The sequence below is a fragment of the Acomys minous genome (assembly GCF_964271855.1).
Source record: "Acomys minous genome assembly, chromosome: 4".
Classification (NCBI taxonomy): domain Eukaryota; kingdom Metazoa; phylum Chordata; class Mammalia; order Rodentia; family Muridae; genus Acomys; species Acomys minous.
The window spans coordinates 42,048,887-42,062,294 of NC_140486.1; the positions used below are offsets into that span (position 1 = coordinate 42,048,887).

The window sequence follows — 13,408 nt, forward strand, 5'->3', positions numbered from 1 at the left end:
ATCTGGCATTCAAATGTATGTAGGTTAAATATCCTTCAAATTATTTAGATTTCAATAGCTTGATGGTATGTCTGTCATTTTACTAATATATAAATCAGATGTGTCAACAGAACTAATTGAAGGCATTGCCAGGGCTGCATTTTTTTTGTAAATTCTCTTAAAATATTTCTACTGAATTTTTTTCTTTTTTTATTGAAAAATAAAATCATTCATATTATATTTCAATTGCTATCCCATCCCATGCTTTCCTCCCTCCCTCATGCTTTCACCCCATTCCCCTTCCCTATGACTGTGACTGATGGGGACAAGACCAAATAACCCAATTGAGAAATGGGACTCAGAATTAAACAGAGAATTCTCAACAGAGAAATATCGAATGGCTGAGAAACACAGAGAAATCCTCAGCATCTTTAGTCATCAGAGAAATGCAAATCAAAATGACTCTGAGATTCCATCTTACACCCATCAGAATGGCTAAGATCAAAAGTTCAAGTGACACCACATGCTGGCGAGGATGTGGAGAAAGAGGAACACTTCTTCATTGCTGGTGGGAATGCAAACTTGTACAACCACTTTGGAAATCTATCTGGCGCTTTCTCAGAAAACTGGGAATAGGATTTCCTCAAGACTCAGCTATTCCATTCCTTGGAATATACCAAGAAAATGTTCCACCACACAACAAAGACATACACTCAACCATGCTCATAACAGCCTTACTCATAATAGCCAGAACCTGGAAGCAATCTAAATGTCCCTCAGTTGAAAAATAGATAAAGAAACTGTGGTCCATTTACACTATGAAATGCTACTCAGCTATTAAAAACAAGGAATTCCCAAAATTTGTTGACAAATGGATGGAACTAGAAATGATCATACTGAGTGAGTTAACCCAGAAGCAGAAAGACTCATATGGTATATACTCACTTATAAGTGGACACTAGCCCAAAATACATGTCCCATGAAAGTCTTCACTTACCAGGAGATTGGGATACATGTGAGGACATCCCACTGGGACTAGAGGTAAGAGAAATACAGGAGGTGGGGAAATAGAAGGACCCAGAGGGTCATAGAAACTTACAAGAAGATGGTGATGGAGAATTGGGGCCCAGGGGGGTCAGCTCAAACTATTGCACTAACCAAGGCCAATACAAGGAGTAAACATTGAAGCCCTACTCTGATCTAGCCAATGGTCAGCACATTCTCCACAGTTATGTGGAGAGCGGGGACTGACTCTGACATGAACTCTGGTGCTCCATATTTGACCACCTCCTCTGGATGGGGAGGCCTCAGGGCATTCAAAGAAAGTATAAGCAGGCTATGAAGATGAGACTGATAGTCTATGACCATATAGAGGGGGAGGAGGTCCCCCCTCAGTCATAGACCTAGGGGAGTGGAATAGGATGAAAGTGAAAAGGAGGGAAGAATTGGAGGATAGAAGTGATGGGGTAACAATTGAGTTGTAATCTGAATAAATTAATAAAGAAAGAAAAAAAATGAAATTGCTTCATCTATAGAATGGAAATAAAAATATTATTTATGATTTAAATAATGGTTAATGTGCAGTCAATATTTGTAAATGCATAGTCACTAACATCTAGAAAGTGCCCAGTAGATGCTAGCCATGAAATATGAAGAGACAAATGTATTAAAAAATCACTTGATATCCTAGGGTTAATAACTGATGGCAATTAGGAGTGATTTTCCATTTCTCCTAAAACTCTTATCCCAAGGTAAAATTTAGTAAAGATAAGAGAATATACTTCCCACCTAGCTTTTCTCTTCATTGTTCATGGCCAGATCCCTTGACTGACCATAATTAGAAACAAAATAGACACTAGATTTTGTCTGATGAAGCTAGTGTGTAGGTGGAAACTGCATTATACTGAGGGACCTTCTCTTGAGGACATTGGAAACCTAAATCACTCATTTTGTTTTCAAGTTTGGATTCACATTTGCTTGCAATTCAACTGTAAGCAAGCAATCCTACAGGTTCAAACTCAGTGGTTCTTCAGAGAGTTGATTTTAATGCTCATGGGCTTTGATGGGTGTAGAGAAATCACCACGCACTGCAGTAAGTTACCTTGAGTTAGTCATTCTGAACCACCAAAATATTTCTTGGGGATGCTGCATTTAAAAAATTTATTTCTTCATAAGTGACAACCAAAAAATGTTTTAGAAACAATGCTGGGTTTCGGGGGAAGGAGTCAGGAATTCTACATTTAAATTCTGTCCTCTCTCTCTCTCTCTCTCTCTCTCTCTCTCTCTCTCTCTCTCTCTTTTTCTCTCTCCTCCCCTGTAAGAATTTTGAAATATGGATGCTAATCCAGTAAAACACTAGTTTTGTAGTCAAAGTCTTCCTTCTTTATAGATTTAAATTTTTACTGCACAATCTGATAATGAAGTAAATACGAAACTGTGTACAGTGATCAAAGTTTGGCTACCTGTTTCCCATGACCCCGATATTTATGAATAAAGACTAATGTGTTTGTAATTCTATGGCTGTATTATAGTCATGGCTGTAGAGTTGGTAGTAGTGGCAGAGGCTCCATGGACACAAAATGAAATAATATATTCTCTGCTTATTAAGAACAGGACTTGGTGGCTAGATGGTTAACTAAAAGTTAAGTTGCACAATTAAAGTCTTATGGGAACCTACTGCTTGGTAAGCTAATGCAAATATACAATCAGAAAAAAACTCTTGTGAAACTCTGGACTATACGACCCCCAAGTTTCCTCCCAGCTAGGGTCTTCAATAATTCCGTGTGATGTTTACAGCAAAATAGGCACATTGGACGTTTCCGTTGTGGTTTGAACATCCCAGGACAACTACCTTAATTTCTCTCTTAGCCCGTGCTCTGGAGCCAGCTTCATTTTCCTTTACTTCTTGCTGGCTAAAAGAAAGGGGTGGGAAAGAATTATTTCTAACACCAATGCACAGTGTCATACATAGAAAGAAATCTCATAGACTATTTTATTACTTCTCTACAAACTTAGCTTGGCAACTGAAAGGTAAGTGAATACCCTTTCCTGCCATCACAAGCCAGCAGACATATCTCCCACTATATTTTGATGAATAAGAAGTTATCTTTCTTCCCAGAAAGCAACTAGAAAAATGATGAAGTATTAACCAACATTCAACTTGTTGTCTTCTAATGATTCCACTTCGTATTAGTTATAGTAGTGACCTATCAACCTGGATAAATCAAGACCCAGCACTTTTCCATCATCAACTTTGTGGAGATCTGCTATTGGCACATGGCCCTACCATGGCAGTAATTCAAATGCTCTTCAGAACACTGAAGAAGTAGAAAGGAAGCTCTGTCAGCATGTGACTTGATAATATATCCCCAAACTCAGCACGAAGAAAGACAGGCTTCATTTATCAGTGTTCTGGAGGAGGTTGCAGGCAATGCCATGCCCACATCTGACACTCAACAGTAGTGGCCGCAGCTGTACTCACAAGAAGGCTTCACACATAGAGCAGATGTTTTCATGGATCGTCCCATCCAAGCCCTCAATTGGGCCATTCATTTTGGTGCAGTGGAGCCGGCCATTTTTTAACTGGGGACGATATTTACTACATAGCTCCTGTCAAAGGAAGTAGATTTGAGAACCCCATCAATAAACACTGCAAAAACTTCCCCCACCTCCTTCCATTTGAAAACTGTGATGTCATGCAACACAACAGCACAAAGTGATCTCAAATGCCAGCTTTAGCTGGCACTCTGTTCACAGGCTTAAGTAACACATTGCTTGAAATGTAAGGTTGTTGTTATTAAAATGATTAGAAAATATTCAGCTTAAACACTATTTTTATGTGGTAACTTTGAGAGACAAAAGGAATAACGATTTAGTGTCTTGGATGGGTAAAGGAATTGATGGAATGCAGAATAATAGCTACTTTTTATCCATTGCTCTCACAAAAAATGTTAAGCATGTCTGTGTGTGCCTGTAACTCCAGTATTGTGGGAAGGGGGACAGACTGATCCCCAGGACTTTACATCCAGCTAGCCTACCTAGATGAAAGGAAAAGCTTCCAGGAAAGTTAAAGACCCTGTCAAAGAGCAGTAGGCACAGAAGTGATAACTGTCTCACTCTGGCCTCCACTTTCCCATAGAGGAGTTGCATAACCACACATGCATGGGAATGCACTCCACACACATATACACACACATGTACACAGACACACAAACATTCAAATACATACATACACATACACACATACACACACACACAAACACACACACACACACAGAAAGAGAGAGAGAGAGAGAGAGAGAGAGAGAGAGAGAGAGAGAGAGAGAGAGGGCTGCCACCACCACCACCATTATCATCACCACATACACAAAGATCTTCCAAATAAAGAAACACTAGAGGAAAGGAGTATATGAAAGCTTGAAGTCCAGCTTGTTGAACATCAGCAAACGAGATAAGAATAAATACATGTAATATGGAAGACAGAGAGTATTTTAGAAATGAGGACAAATATATGTTTCCACTTGACATTGCCATTAAGGCTTCTGAAACTAACAATTTGGCCAAGAGGAATGCTGACTGTGGCTGTGTGCAGCCTGATGACCCGAAGCACATACCTGTATTGCTTCTCTCTTCAACTTTCCAACCTTCTCATTCTTTTTCTTCTCTTCCTCCTCTAGTAGGCTACAATAGAAGACACAAACTAAGTTCAATTCTCCAATAACTCTGATATATTTCCAGAAGAAATAGAGTGTCCCATCCAGTTCCTTGGAAGCCTTCTGGGTATTGGGTCAGGGAGATGACTCATCAGCTAAAGTGCTTTCTATGCAAGCCTGATTACTTGAGCACAATCCCTGGAACCCATCATGGAAGAAAAGAATAACGCCAGAAAGTTGTCTTTTGAGATCTATATGTGCACTGTGGCGCGTGCGCACACAAACACACACACACACACACACACACACACACACACACACACACACACAAATGATGATGATAATGAAGAAGAAGAAGAAAATGAATATATAAAAGTGTTCAGGGAAAAACGTTTTGTCTTACGAGGTGTGATTGTTTTGGACAAGATACAAAGAAAACTTTGCAAAAAGTAATAAGAAAGACAAAAGCACACTTTTTTGTTTTGTTTTGGTTTTGGTTTTTCAAGACAGGGTTTCTATGTGTTGCCTTGGCTACCCTGAACTTGCTTTGTAGACCAGGCTGGCCTTGAACTCACAGAGATCCACCTGCCTCTGCCTCCCAAGTGCTGGGATTAAAGGCGTGTGCCACCACTGCCCAGCTGAAATCACACATTTTTTTTTACCAGTATGTAAAATCCTCTGCTGACAATATTTTTTGTAGGCCACCAGTTTCATCCTTCAAGAAGTTACGATTATAATGATTTTCTTCTAAATCATGAAACTTTTTCCTTCCAATTAACAATGATATCATTGATGATAATAAGGAATGGATCTTAGGCCATTCCTTATTCAATTGATCCACTTACTCTCTGTCTCCTTTTTAAAGAAATTATAAACATACTCTTATAGATGGACCAATCTGTGAAGACTGAAGACTGAGGTGATCAATAACTTTGTGCTTTACATTTGAATATAAGGGGAGCCGAGTGATGCAGTGCAAGAATTCTAGCCCCATAATTTGAAGATTATCTTTCAACATTATTTTGAGATGACTTTTGGGAGATCAGTAACCTCAGAAGTTCACTGCTGAGTGTTAGTGGTCTGCAACCACGACTGTAGCATAGAACTGGAACAGGATGCCTTCTTACTGTCCTATAAGAGAAATCTGGCAACAATTGGACACACTGCACTCATCAAAAGAAAGTCCTAGAAGGCCTTCACTAGCTTGACAGTCATTTAAGTTCATGAACTTGTCTCTTAAGGGCTTTACTCTCCACTAAGGTACTTACTGAAACATGCCTTTCACTGGCAGAGTGTAAGGCTTGTCTGAAAAGGATAATTACAGTGTGCTCTATCCCGTCTCGGTCAGGTGTTTTAACAGTCCTTATACACTAGACCCACAGTTATCCACTCAACTTTCTTTTTAACCACTTATCTGTCTGTTTTTTTTTGTTTTGCTTTGTTTGGTAGCCTTGGCTGTCCTAGATTACTTTGAAGACCAGGCTGACCTCGAACTCACAGCCACCTGCTTGCCTCTGCCTCCCGAGTGGTGGGATTAAAGGTGTGCACCACCATGCCTGGCTTTTTAACCATGTATCTAAATATATTCACAGAATCACAGATTATCAGAGTTGGAGAGAAGACAAATAAAACACTTGATTTCATTTGAGCCTTGTACTCTCTCTTTGTTGTAAACGAAGACAGTCAAGTACTATAAACATTTTGTGCTGAGTCTAGGCACTTGACATAATTAGAAGATAGAAGGATAAGAGAATAGAAAATAATGTCGTTTTTGTATTCAATATTGCTTAATATTATGTCCATCTCCTTTAAAGATTTTCCTAGCATACAATCCATGGTGCATCTTGGAATCTCAAAGCCAGGGAAGAGTAATGGTGAAGATACGAAGGTGATTACTCACAACACACTTGCACACATGGCACACTTGTTTGCATGCATTTTTCCATCTGGGCCAACAACAGGGTCATTTTCCCTGGTGCACATGAGCATTCCATCCTTTGCTTTGTCTTGGAACTCACTGCACATTTTCTGCAAAATGGAAGAGATGAGTTGTAAAGTAGTTACTACTTTTCCTATATCTTTATCTTACTATGAGTAATAAATAATGTTCAGTGATTCAAAAAAATTTTAAAGACAAGTAATAATGTAATAAATCACAAAGAATGAAGTGCTTATCGAGAGCTCATAAAAACAATGTTTTATTCAGCTGTAAAGGAAACTGAAACCAGGAGGGTAACTGAAGGAATGGGAAAAATTAGACTGAATGAGATAACTTGGGGCCTCAAAGACAAATGATGTATGTTCTCTCTCATATGTGGATCATAGGTTTCAATATATTGTTTCACAGGGGTGATTAAATTGGATCAAAGAAGAAACCAGGTAAACAGAAAGGGACCTTTGGCGTGAGTATACAGTGAGGGAGAGAGACAATAGATTGTAGGTGCAGCAGAAGTAGAGTTATTGCATATTAAGGGTGAAAAGCCTTTATCAGGAAAGAGCACAGGTATATATATATGGGGGAGGAATAAACCATGTACAAGCCTACTACTTCACAACCCAATTAAAATATAATTGGAGGGATTGTAGAATGCATGCAATATGACAGACGAGGATGGATTACTATGGTGTTAAAGAATCAAGCAGGCTTAGGGGCTGAGAATGAGGTTGGGGAGAGGGAGGTATAACATGTAGGTTAAACACAACTAAATGTACAGGAGAAAGTGTTACAGAAACCCACTAGTGAGTAAGCTAATTTCAAAATACAACATTATACAAGAATAATTGGAACAAAATACCCTTGATGGATACACAACGTTGTCTCTAGTATTAAATAAATAATGCAGTACAAAGCACGGGATATATCTCTGTAAGTTACTGGTTATGGAGGTTCTAGAAATGTCTAAAGCAATATAGGCTATTGCCATAACCACATGGCAAAACTTCTGTTAAAGACATCACAAACTTTGGCTACAAGAAATAGAAAATGAGTCTCGAACTGACTGGGAAATTCCTTCCTGATGCCTAGCTTTCATAGTACCAAAGGATGTTATTTAAGTTTCTGGAGGAAAGAAATCTTACTCAGTGCTCAAATCACATTCTAGGATACCCACCTGCCAGACAAGATGAATGCATTGGTGCAACAGTGGCACAGCTGTTATGGAATAACTAACTTCTTTCTGATAGGACTTGAAGCTTTCTCAACACAAGGGAATTTTATGCCTGATGCTTTAATTCTGTTCAAAAGCCTATGGCTAAGGAAGATACAGGACCTAAGGTATAACCTGATTTTGTTATTTCAATAAGTGACCGTGTTATTAAACTGTCCTCTTAATAGTTATGTTTATACCCATGGACTCAAACTGACTTCAACTTTGGTAAGAGACTTTCACACTAGGCGTACATAACTGACCAAAATGCCTACAATAAGAGACTGATCTTCAGCTTTAAATGGAATACCTTCATCAATTAACTTCCTCCCTGCCAATGCTTGGGGGCACATCACTGAATAGGAGGTGGAAAATTGATAAGATCTGGAGACTGGGAAGGACTATGATGAAATGCTATCTGCTGGATATGGTATGAACTTATCTATGAACATCATCTGTGAACTTAGAGCAGCTGTGGCCGGCTGCACAAGAAACAGCCAGCCACATTCCAGTAGAGCCAGGCAAGGTTGTCCTAGGCTCCACCCTTATTAAGGAGCAGTTACTGACGGTGGATAGTTTGCAAGGGAGAGATAGTCATTCTTCTTTGGCTGGTGTAGCCACTGGTATGCTCCATGTTCCTGTGAATGGTCCCAAACTCATGCATATATATATTGACAGCTCTAACTGAATTTAGTTGGTTATCAGAAAAGTAAAAGGACTGACATGAAGCTGCAAGGGGAAGTGTTAGCATACAAGAGAAGGTAGAAGGATAAATAGAGGATGGATAAGATCACATTTCATTGCACACTATATGAGATTTGCAAGAACAAAGTTAATTATATCTCTTAAAGAAGGAAAGGAGTTCCAGATGGGCCTGGCATTTGTAGAAGTATAAACGTGGTCATTAGTGAGGATCTTTAAAATTGGGCTTCAGAATAAGGCAGAATATTTTAGTAGATACCAATAGATACATCTGCACTTGTGTTGTGCTGCATGCTGCAGCATGTAAAGCCTACGAAATATCCCGGGGTAAGAAATCAAGTGAGCCCCAGGAAGAAGCTTCCCAGAGGACCTGGGGTTTTTTCTGAGCTATCACTTGTGTCCAATATTCCAAGAAAGAAGGGGACAAACATGACCAGATAAGAAATAATTAATGTTTGTTTTAGAAGCAGAGAACAAGTCTGATGCGTGGAGAGTGTGACATATCATCAGGAGGGGATGCTCATCTGGGCACAGAGCATGTGCACATGAACTAGAGAAGCACAATCAGAGAGAAGAGAAGCAGAAGGGTATTAAGAGTGATGGGGTTCAATAACTAACCAAATACAATGGACAGTCAACATTTTAGACTTAAATTACTACTGAAAAGATAGTTCCAGCTAACAAAATATGATTTTTCTAATGAGTCACTTTAAAGGTGAACTTTTAGACATGTCACATTTCCCCCTAATAATGACTAAGCTTGTATATTCAAGGATTCTCAAAATACACATTGGGGAAATCTTGTAAATTGTTATTCAGTGGAAGTAATCTGTCATCTATACACAGACATATTTGTCTTTCTGACCTACGAAATAGTAAATTTGGAAAATCAAGGAAGAAGACTAAGAATGATTGGAAGTCAAAATGAGTAATAATGGTAACTGGGGTTAAGAAAGCTAGGACTTCTCCCACGACAAATATGACAACGCAGATGCATGATACTGTTAAGTTGGAACAATTGCAATCTTGTCCTGTGCACCTGGTGTGCTTTAAAGGTGTGGATTGTGTACATTAATCTTTGTAAACAGCACATGTTAAGTACTAATAATCTGGGCCTAACAAACTGAATCTAATAAAATCAAAATGCATGGAAAAATCCCTTACAAAGTCATAAGCCTCAACATATTTAGCAATAATGAAGTAAAGCTGGAACTTTGCAAGCATCTAGTCATGACCATATTTGCGTTAGGATCTCTCTTCTCCTTGGGACACTCCTCCTCTCCCACGCCCACCCACTAGCCACTGGTCTTACTCGTTTCTCAGGCTGGTCTTGAACTTCTGGGCTCAAATGAGCCTCCTGAGAAGCTGGACTGGAATGTGTATTAATGTTAAAAGTCCTGTTTGTTTCCATCAGGCATGAAGTTTAGACAGCAACCACTTCTGTTAGTGAGAAAACTAGAACACCATGCCATTGGGGAGTCCAAAAGTTGGGGTACAGCAGCAATAGATCTGAGAAAATTACCTTTGCAGCTTCTCTTTTAACCTTCGCTCTCACTTTGTCTTCTTGGATGCTGTGAGAGAAGTGGGGGAAAGAGATGATATGGAAACAAATATTATTATTCCCTTAGTAAGGATGCTTTATACTCATGGGCTCATTGTTTTGACTATCCTCAGGTAGGCCAGAAGCCCTGTACATCAAGCTTGTCATTAGTTTTCTTTTTAGTGAATGGATTAGAAAGGCTTCATTCTCTCCAGAACATGATATGAAAGAGGAGCTTTTCCTGCCCAACTACAATTACATTCTTCACCCAGCATCTCCTCATTCACACTGTAAACCTTCCACTTCTCCAGCCACTGTGAACCACTATTTTCCTCCTTTCTACCATTTGGATTTTTAGAAAAATCTCCATATAAGTGAGCTCATGTATTACTTCTTTTTGTGTGTTTCCTGACTACTCTGTACTGTTTCTGTCAATAGCCATAATCTGAAAGCTCTCAATTTGTTGTTGTTGTTGTTTCTCTTTAGCAAGTTAAATGTGACCCTCCATGCTGAAAGATCCCTAAGTTTTCTAAGAAGTTTCACGGCATGTAAAGTCCCATTTAAGGTAATCTTATAGGTGTTTGTGGTTGTGTATAGTAGGTTTGCTTGTGAGCAACTTAACTCTGTTCAATCCTAGTGCTGGACTCTAACCATGTCAGAGATGCCTATATGTTCATGCATGGAACTTCAGATATTTATACAGGTTCATTTTGTAACTACTCTGCAGATTCAAGAAATGGAAAGTCATAGAAAACAAGACATATTAAAGCAAGTCATTCGAAGCACTAACCACCAGCTCTGTACTACTAACGTTGTCCCTGTAGCTTACCCAACTGCCTTAATTATTTTGAGTCCATTTCCCCCACAAATGAAACAAAGCAAACCCTACTAGGTCATGTGTAAACGTCTTCTTTTTTGTCACCTCAAAACTCCATACTCACAAGAAAGCTTGGCACATGGAACATGCATTGTTTTCTCCACTTAGAGACCTCGCCAAATCTCCCCACGGTAGTTTCCAAGCCCCAGACCCTTCACAAGTCCATAGGTTCCTGCTGTACTCACAACAAAGCCTGGCACATGGAGCATGTGTTGCCATGGATTTTCCCATCGGGGCCCCTGATTGGGTCATTCTCTCTGGTACAATACAGTTGTCCATTCCTTCTGAACTTGCGATATCCATCACATAGCTTCTGTATGATAAAGGAGAAAGTTGGAGGCAATGAACACATGCTTTGTCAGGTGATAAAAATCATTGAAATGTGTATATTTAATAGTCTCTTTACTTTTAGGATATGTAGCAACTTGCCCTAGAGTAGTTCCAAAATTTGAAATAAGCATAAACATTGGTAAGTGATGAAACTGGAAGGAAGGTGAGAATATTTAAAAGGGAAAGGGAAAATATTTAAATATATCTTCTAATTTATGAGCAGTGTGAATGTGTGTGTGTGTGTGTGTGTGTGTGTGTGTGTGTGTGTGTGTGAAGGTCTTAAGGCACACATTATAGAGGCCAGAGAAAGCATTCAGAAGTTGGTTCTTGCCTTCTGTCCACCTTGTCCAGACCAGGTTGCTCTTAGATTCAGTTTTGGCATCACTGTGAACTCTATCTAGGCCATCTGGTAAATGAACTTCCAAGCAAATCTCCTGTCTCCCCATTCCAATCTGCTATAGAAGTGCTGAGATTGCAAGAGACCATATCCAGCTTTATTTTTTTTAATGAAGTTTCCTTGATTGAACTCAAGGTGTCAAGGTTGGCGTCAGCACCTGTTCCCTGTGAGTCACCTCCTCAGCCTCAATGTGTGGGTTCTAAGCAAGACAGCATTACACAAGTAGTTTCTGTATTATCTCTATGACAGTGTGAGGGAAAGGACAGTCTAGAAGAACAACTAAGAGACTTTCATCATCAAAACAGTAGGTGACAATAAGACATGCACGTCTCCAGAAATGAGTATAACAATATTTCAGACTTAAAAAAAATCATGCTTTCTGACCTGAGAGAAGCTAAGCGGGTAAAGGCAGTTGTCACCAAGCCTGATGACCTGAGTTCAATTCCCATAATGCACATGGTAGAATGAGAGAACCATTCACATTGTCCTCTGATCTCCACTTTTGCTCCTAGGTACCTGTGCATCCACACATACATAGGCATATTCATGAATGCACAACCCACAGACAGACAGATGGATGGATGGACACATGTGCGTGAACACACACACACACAGAGTAAGTGCTAGGCTTTCTTTTAAATCAAACGTTCATGAAATATTGTCTTTTTAATTAACTCAAAATGAAGTTTCAAGAATCCATCACAACAAGGATACATGGGGAAAGTCCCTGGAAAGTGGTCTGCAAAGACTAAAACCTTTTTGTTGGAAGCAGGAGTAAAGCTCAACACCTCCCATGACAGTAATTTCTTTTCACTTTACATTGTTTGTCTCATCACAGGAAGAGTGTATCGGTTTCATATGATGTTCATTTCAACGTCATCCCAGACTGAAGGATTATGACGTTCTGCCAGGCTCTTGCAGATGTCCAGTTACAGTGGCAAACAGGGTTAAAGGTGGATCTCACTCACTGCATATGATTCTGACTTCTCAGACCCTCTTCTGTTTCTGGTTCCAGCTTCATCCTTCTTTTCTTCAGCTTCTGTTTTGCTGCATTAAAAAAAAAAAAGATCCGCTGATTCCTGCACTTTTCTCATCTCATCTTCATTCTCAGGCTGGGGGTGAAGGATTTGTCCTTTCATCACTACATAGGAACAGGAAGTAAAGATACTGCTTCCCTTACGCTATCATCCTACAATATCTTCAGAGTTTCTCCCTTCAGGAGAAAGACAGCAGTAGTAAGTCTGTAAACTTGTTTTCTATTAACTATGTTTCTGTTCGTGGTGAGAAAAAAGAAGACCAATATTCACCAAAGAAGTATCAAAACTGAAATCATGGTGACCTCATATCTAGAGGCTGAAGAAGCCTTTAAGAAAGCACACTGACACTTTTTTGTTTGTTTGTTTTCAAGACAGCATTTCTCTGTGTAGCCCTGGCTGTCCTAGACTCAATTTGTAGACCAGGCTGGCCCAACTCACAGAGATACGACTGCCTCTGCCTCCCTGAGGGCTGAGATTAAAGGCGTGCACCTCCACACCGGCTTGACACACCTTAATTGTTAGGGAAGATGAGAGGCAGAAGTGCCTCTGATATGATGTAAGATCAGAGTACAGCACTGCCTCTGCCTGTGATTCTGGCCTATCTCCTGTATTGTGTACCTCTTGCCTTCATTTACACTTAAATATAGTGCTCACATATGGCTGCTTTGTCTAAAAGACAAAAGTGAGACAGAAGGATACAGTCCAATGATTCCATACACTAATAAGCTAAAAGAGCCAAAATTTGCCT

At 39.6% G+C, this 13,408-nt stretch overlaps 1 protein-coding gene across 2 annotated transcripts in view; it reads right to left on the bottom strand.

Annotated features, from left to right (window-relative positions):
• Positions 1 to 13,408, bottom strand: part of SPINK5 (serine peptidase inhibitor Kazal type 5) — a 66,128-nt gene that overhangs the window by 21,879 nt on the left and 30,841 nt on the right. Inside the window, exons 12-18 of one of the 2 annotated variants that reach the window (XM_084778811.1) lie at positions 12,592 to 12,670; positions 11,082 to 11,206; positions 10,002 to 10,050; positions 6,532 to 6,659; positions 4,593 to 4,659; positions 3,461 to 3,588; positions 2,831 to 2,891 (exon numbers count right to left, since the gene is read on the bottom strand). In XM_084778811.1, coding sequence (XP_084634937.1) covers positions 2,831 to 2,891; positions 3,461 to 3,588; positions 4,593 to 4,659; positions 6,532 to 6,659; positions 10,002 to 10,050; positions 11,082 to 11,206; positions 12,592 to 12,670 — 637 coding nt within the window. Of the gene's footprint in view, positions 1 to 2,830; positions 2,892 to 3,460; positions 3,589 to 4,592; positions 4,660 to 6,531; positions 6,660 to 10,001; positions 10,051 to 11,081; positions 11,210 to 12,591; positions 12,671 to 13,408 lie in introns of both variants that reach the window. The other variant, XM_084778810.1, reaches the window with a different exon arrangement.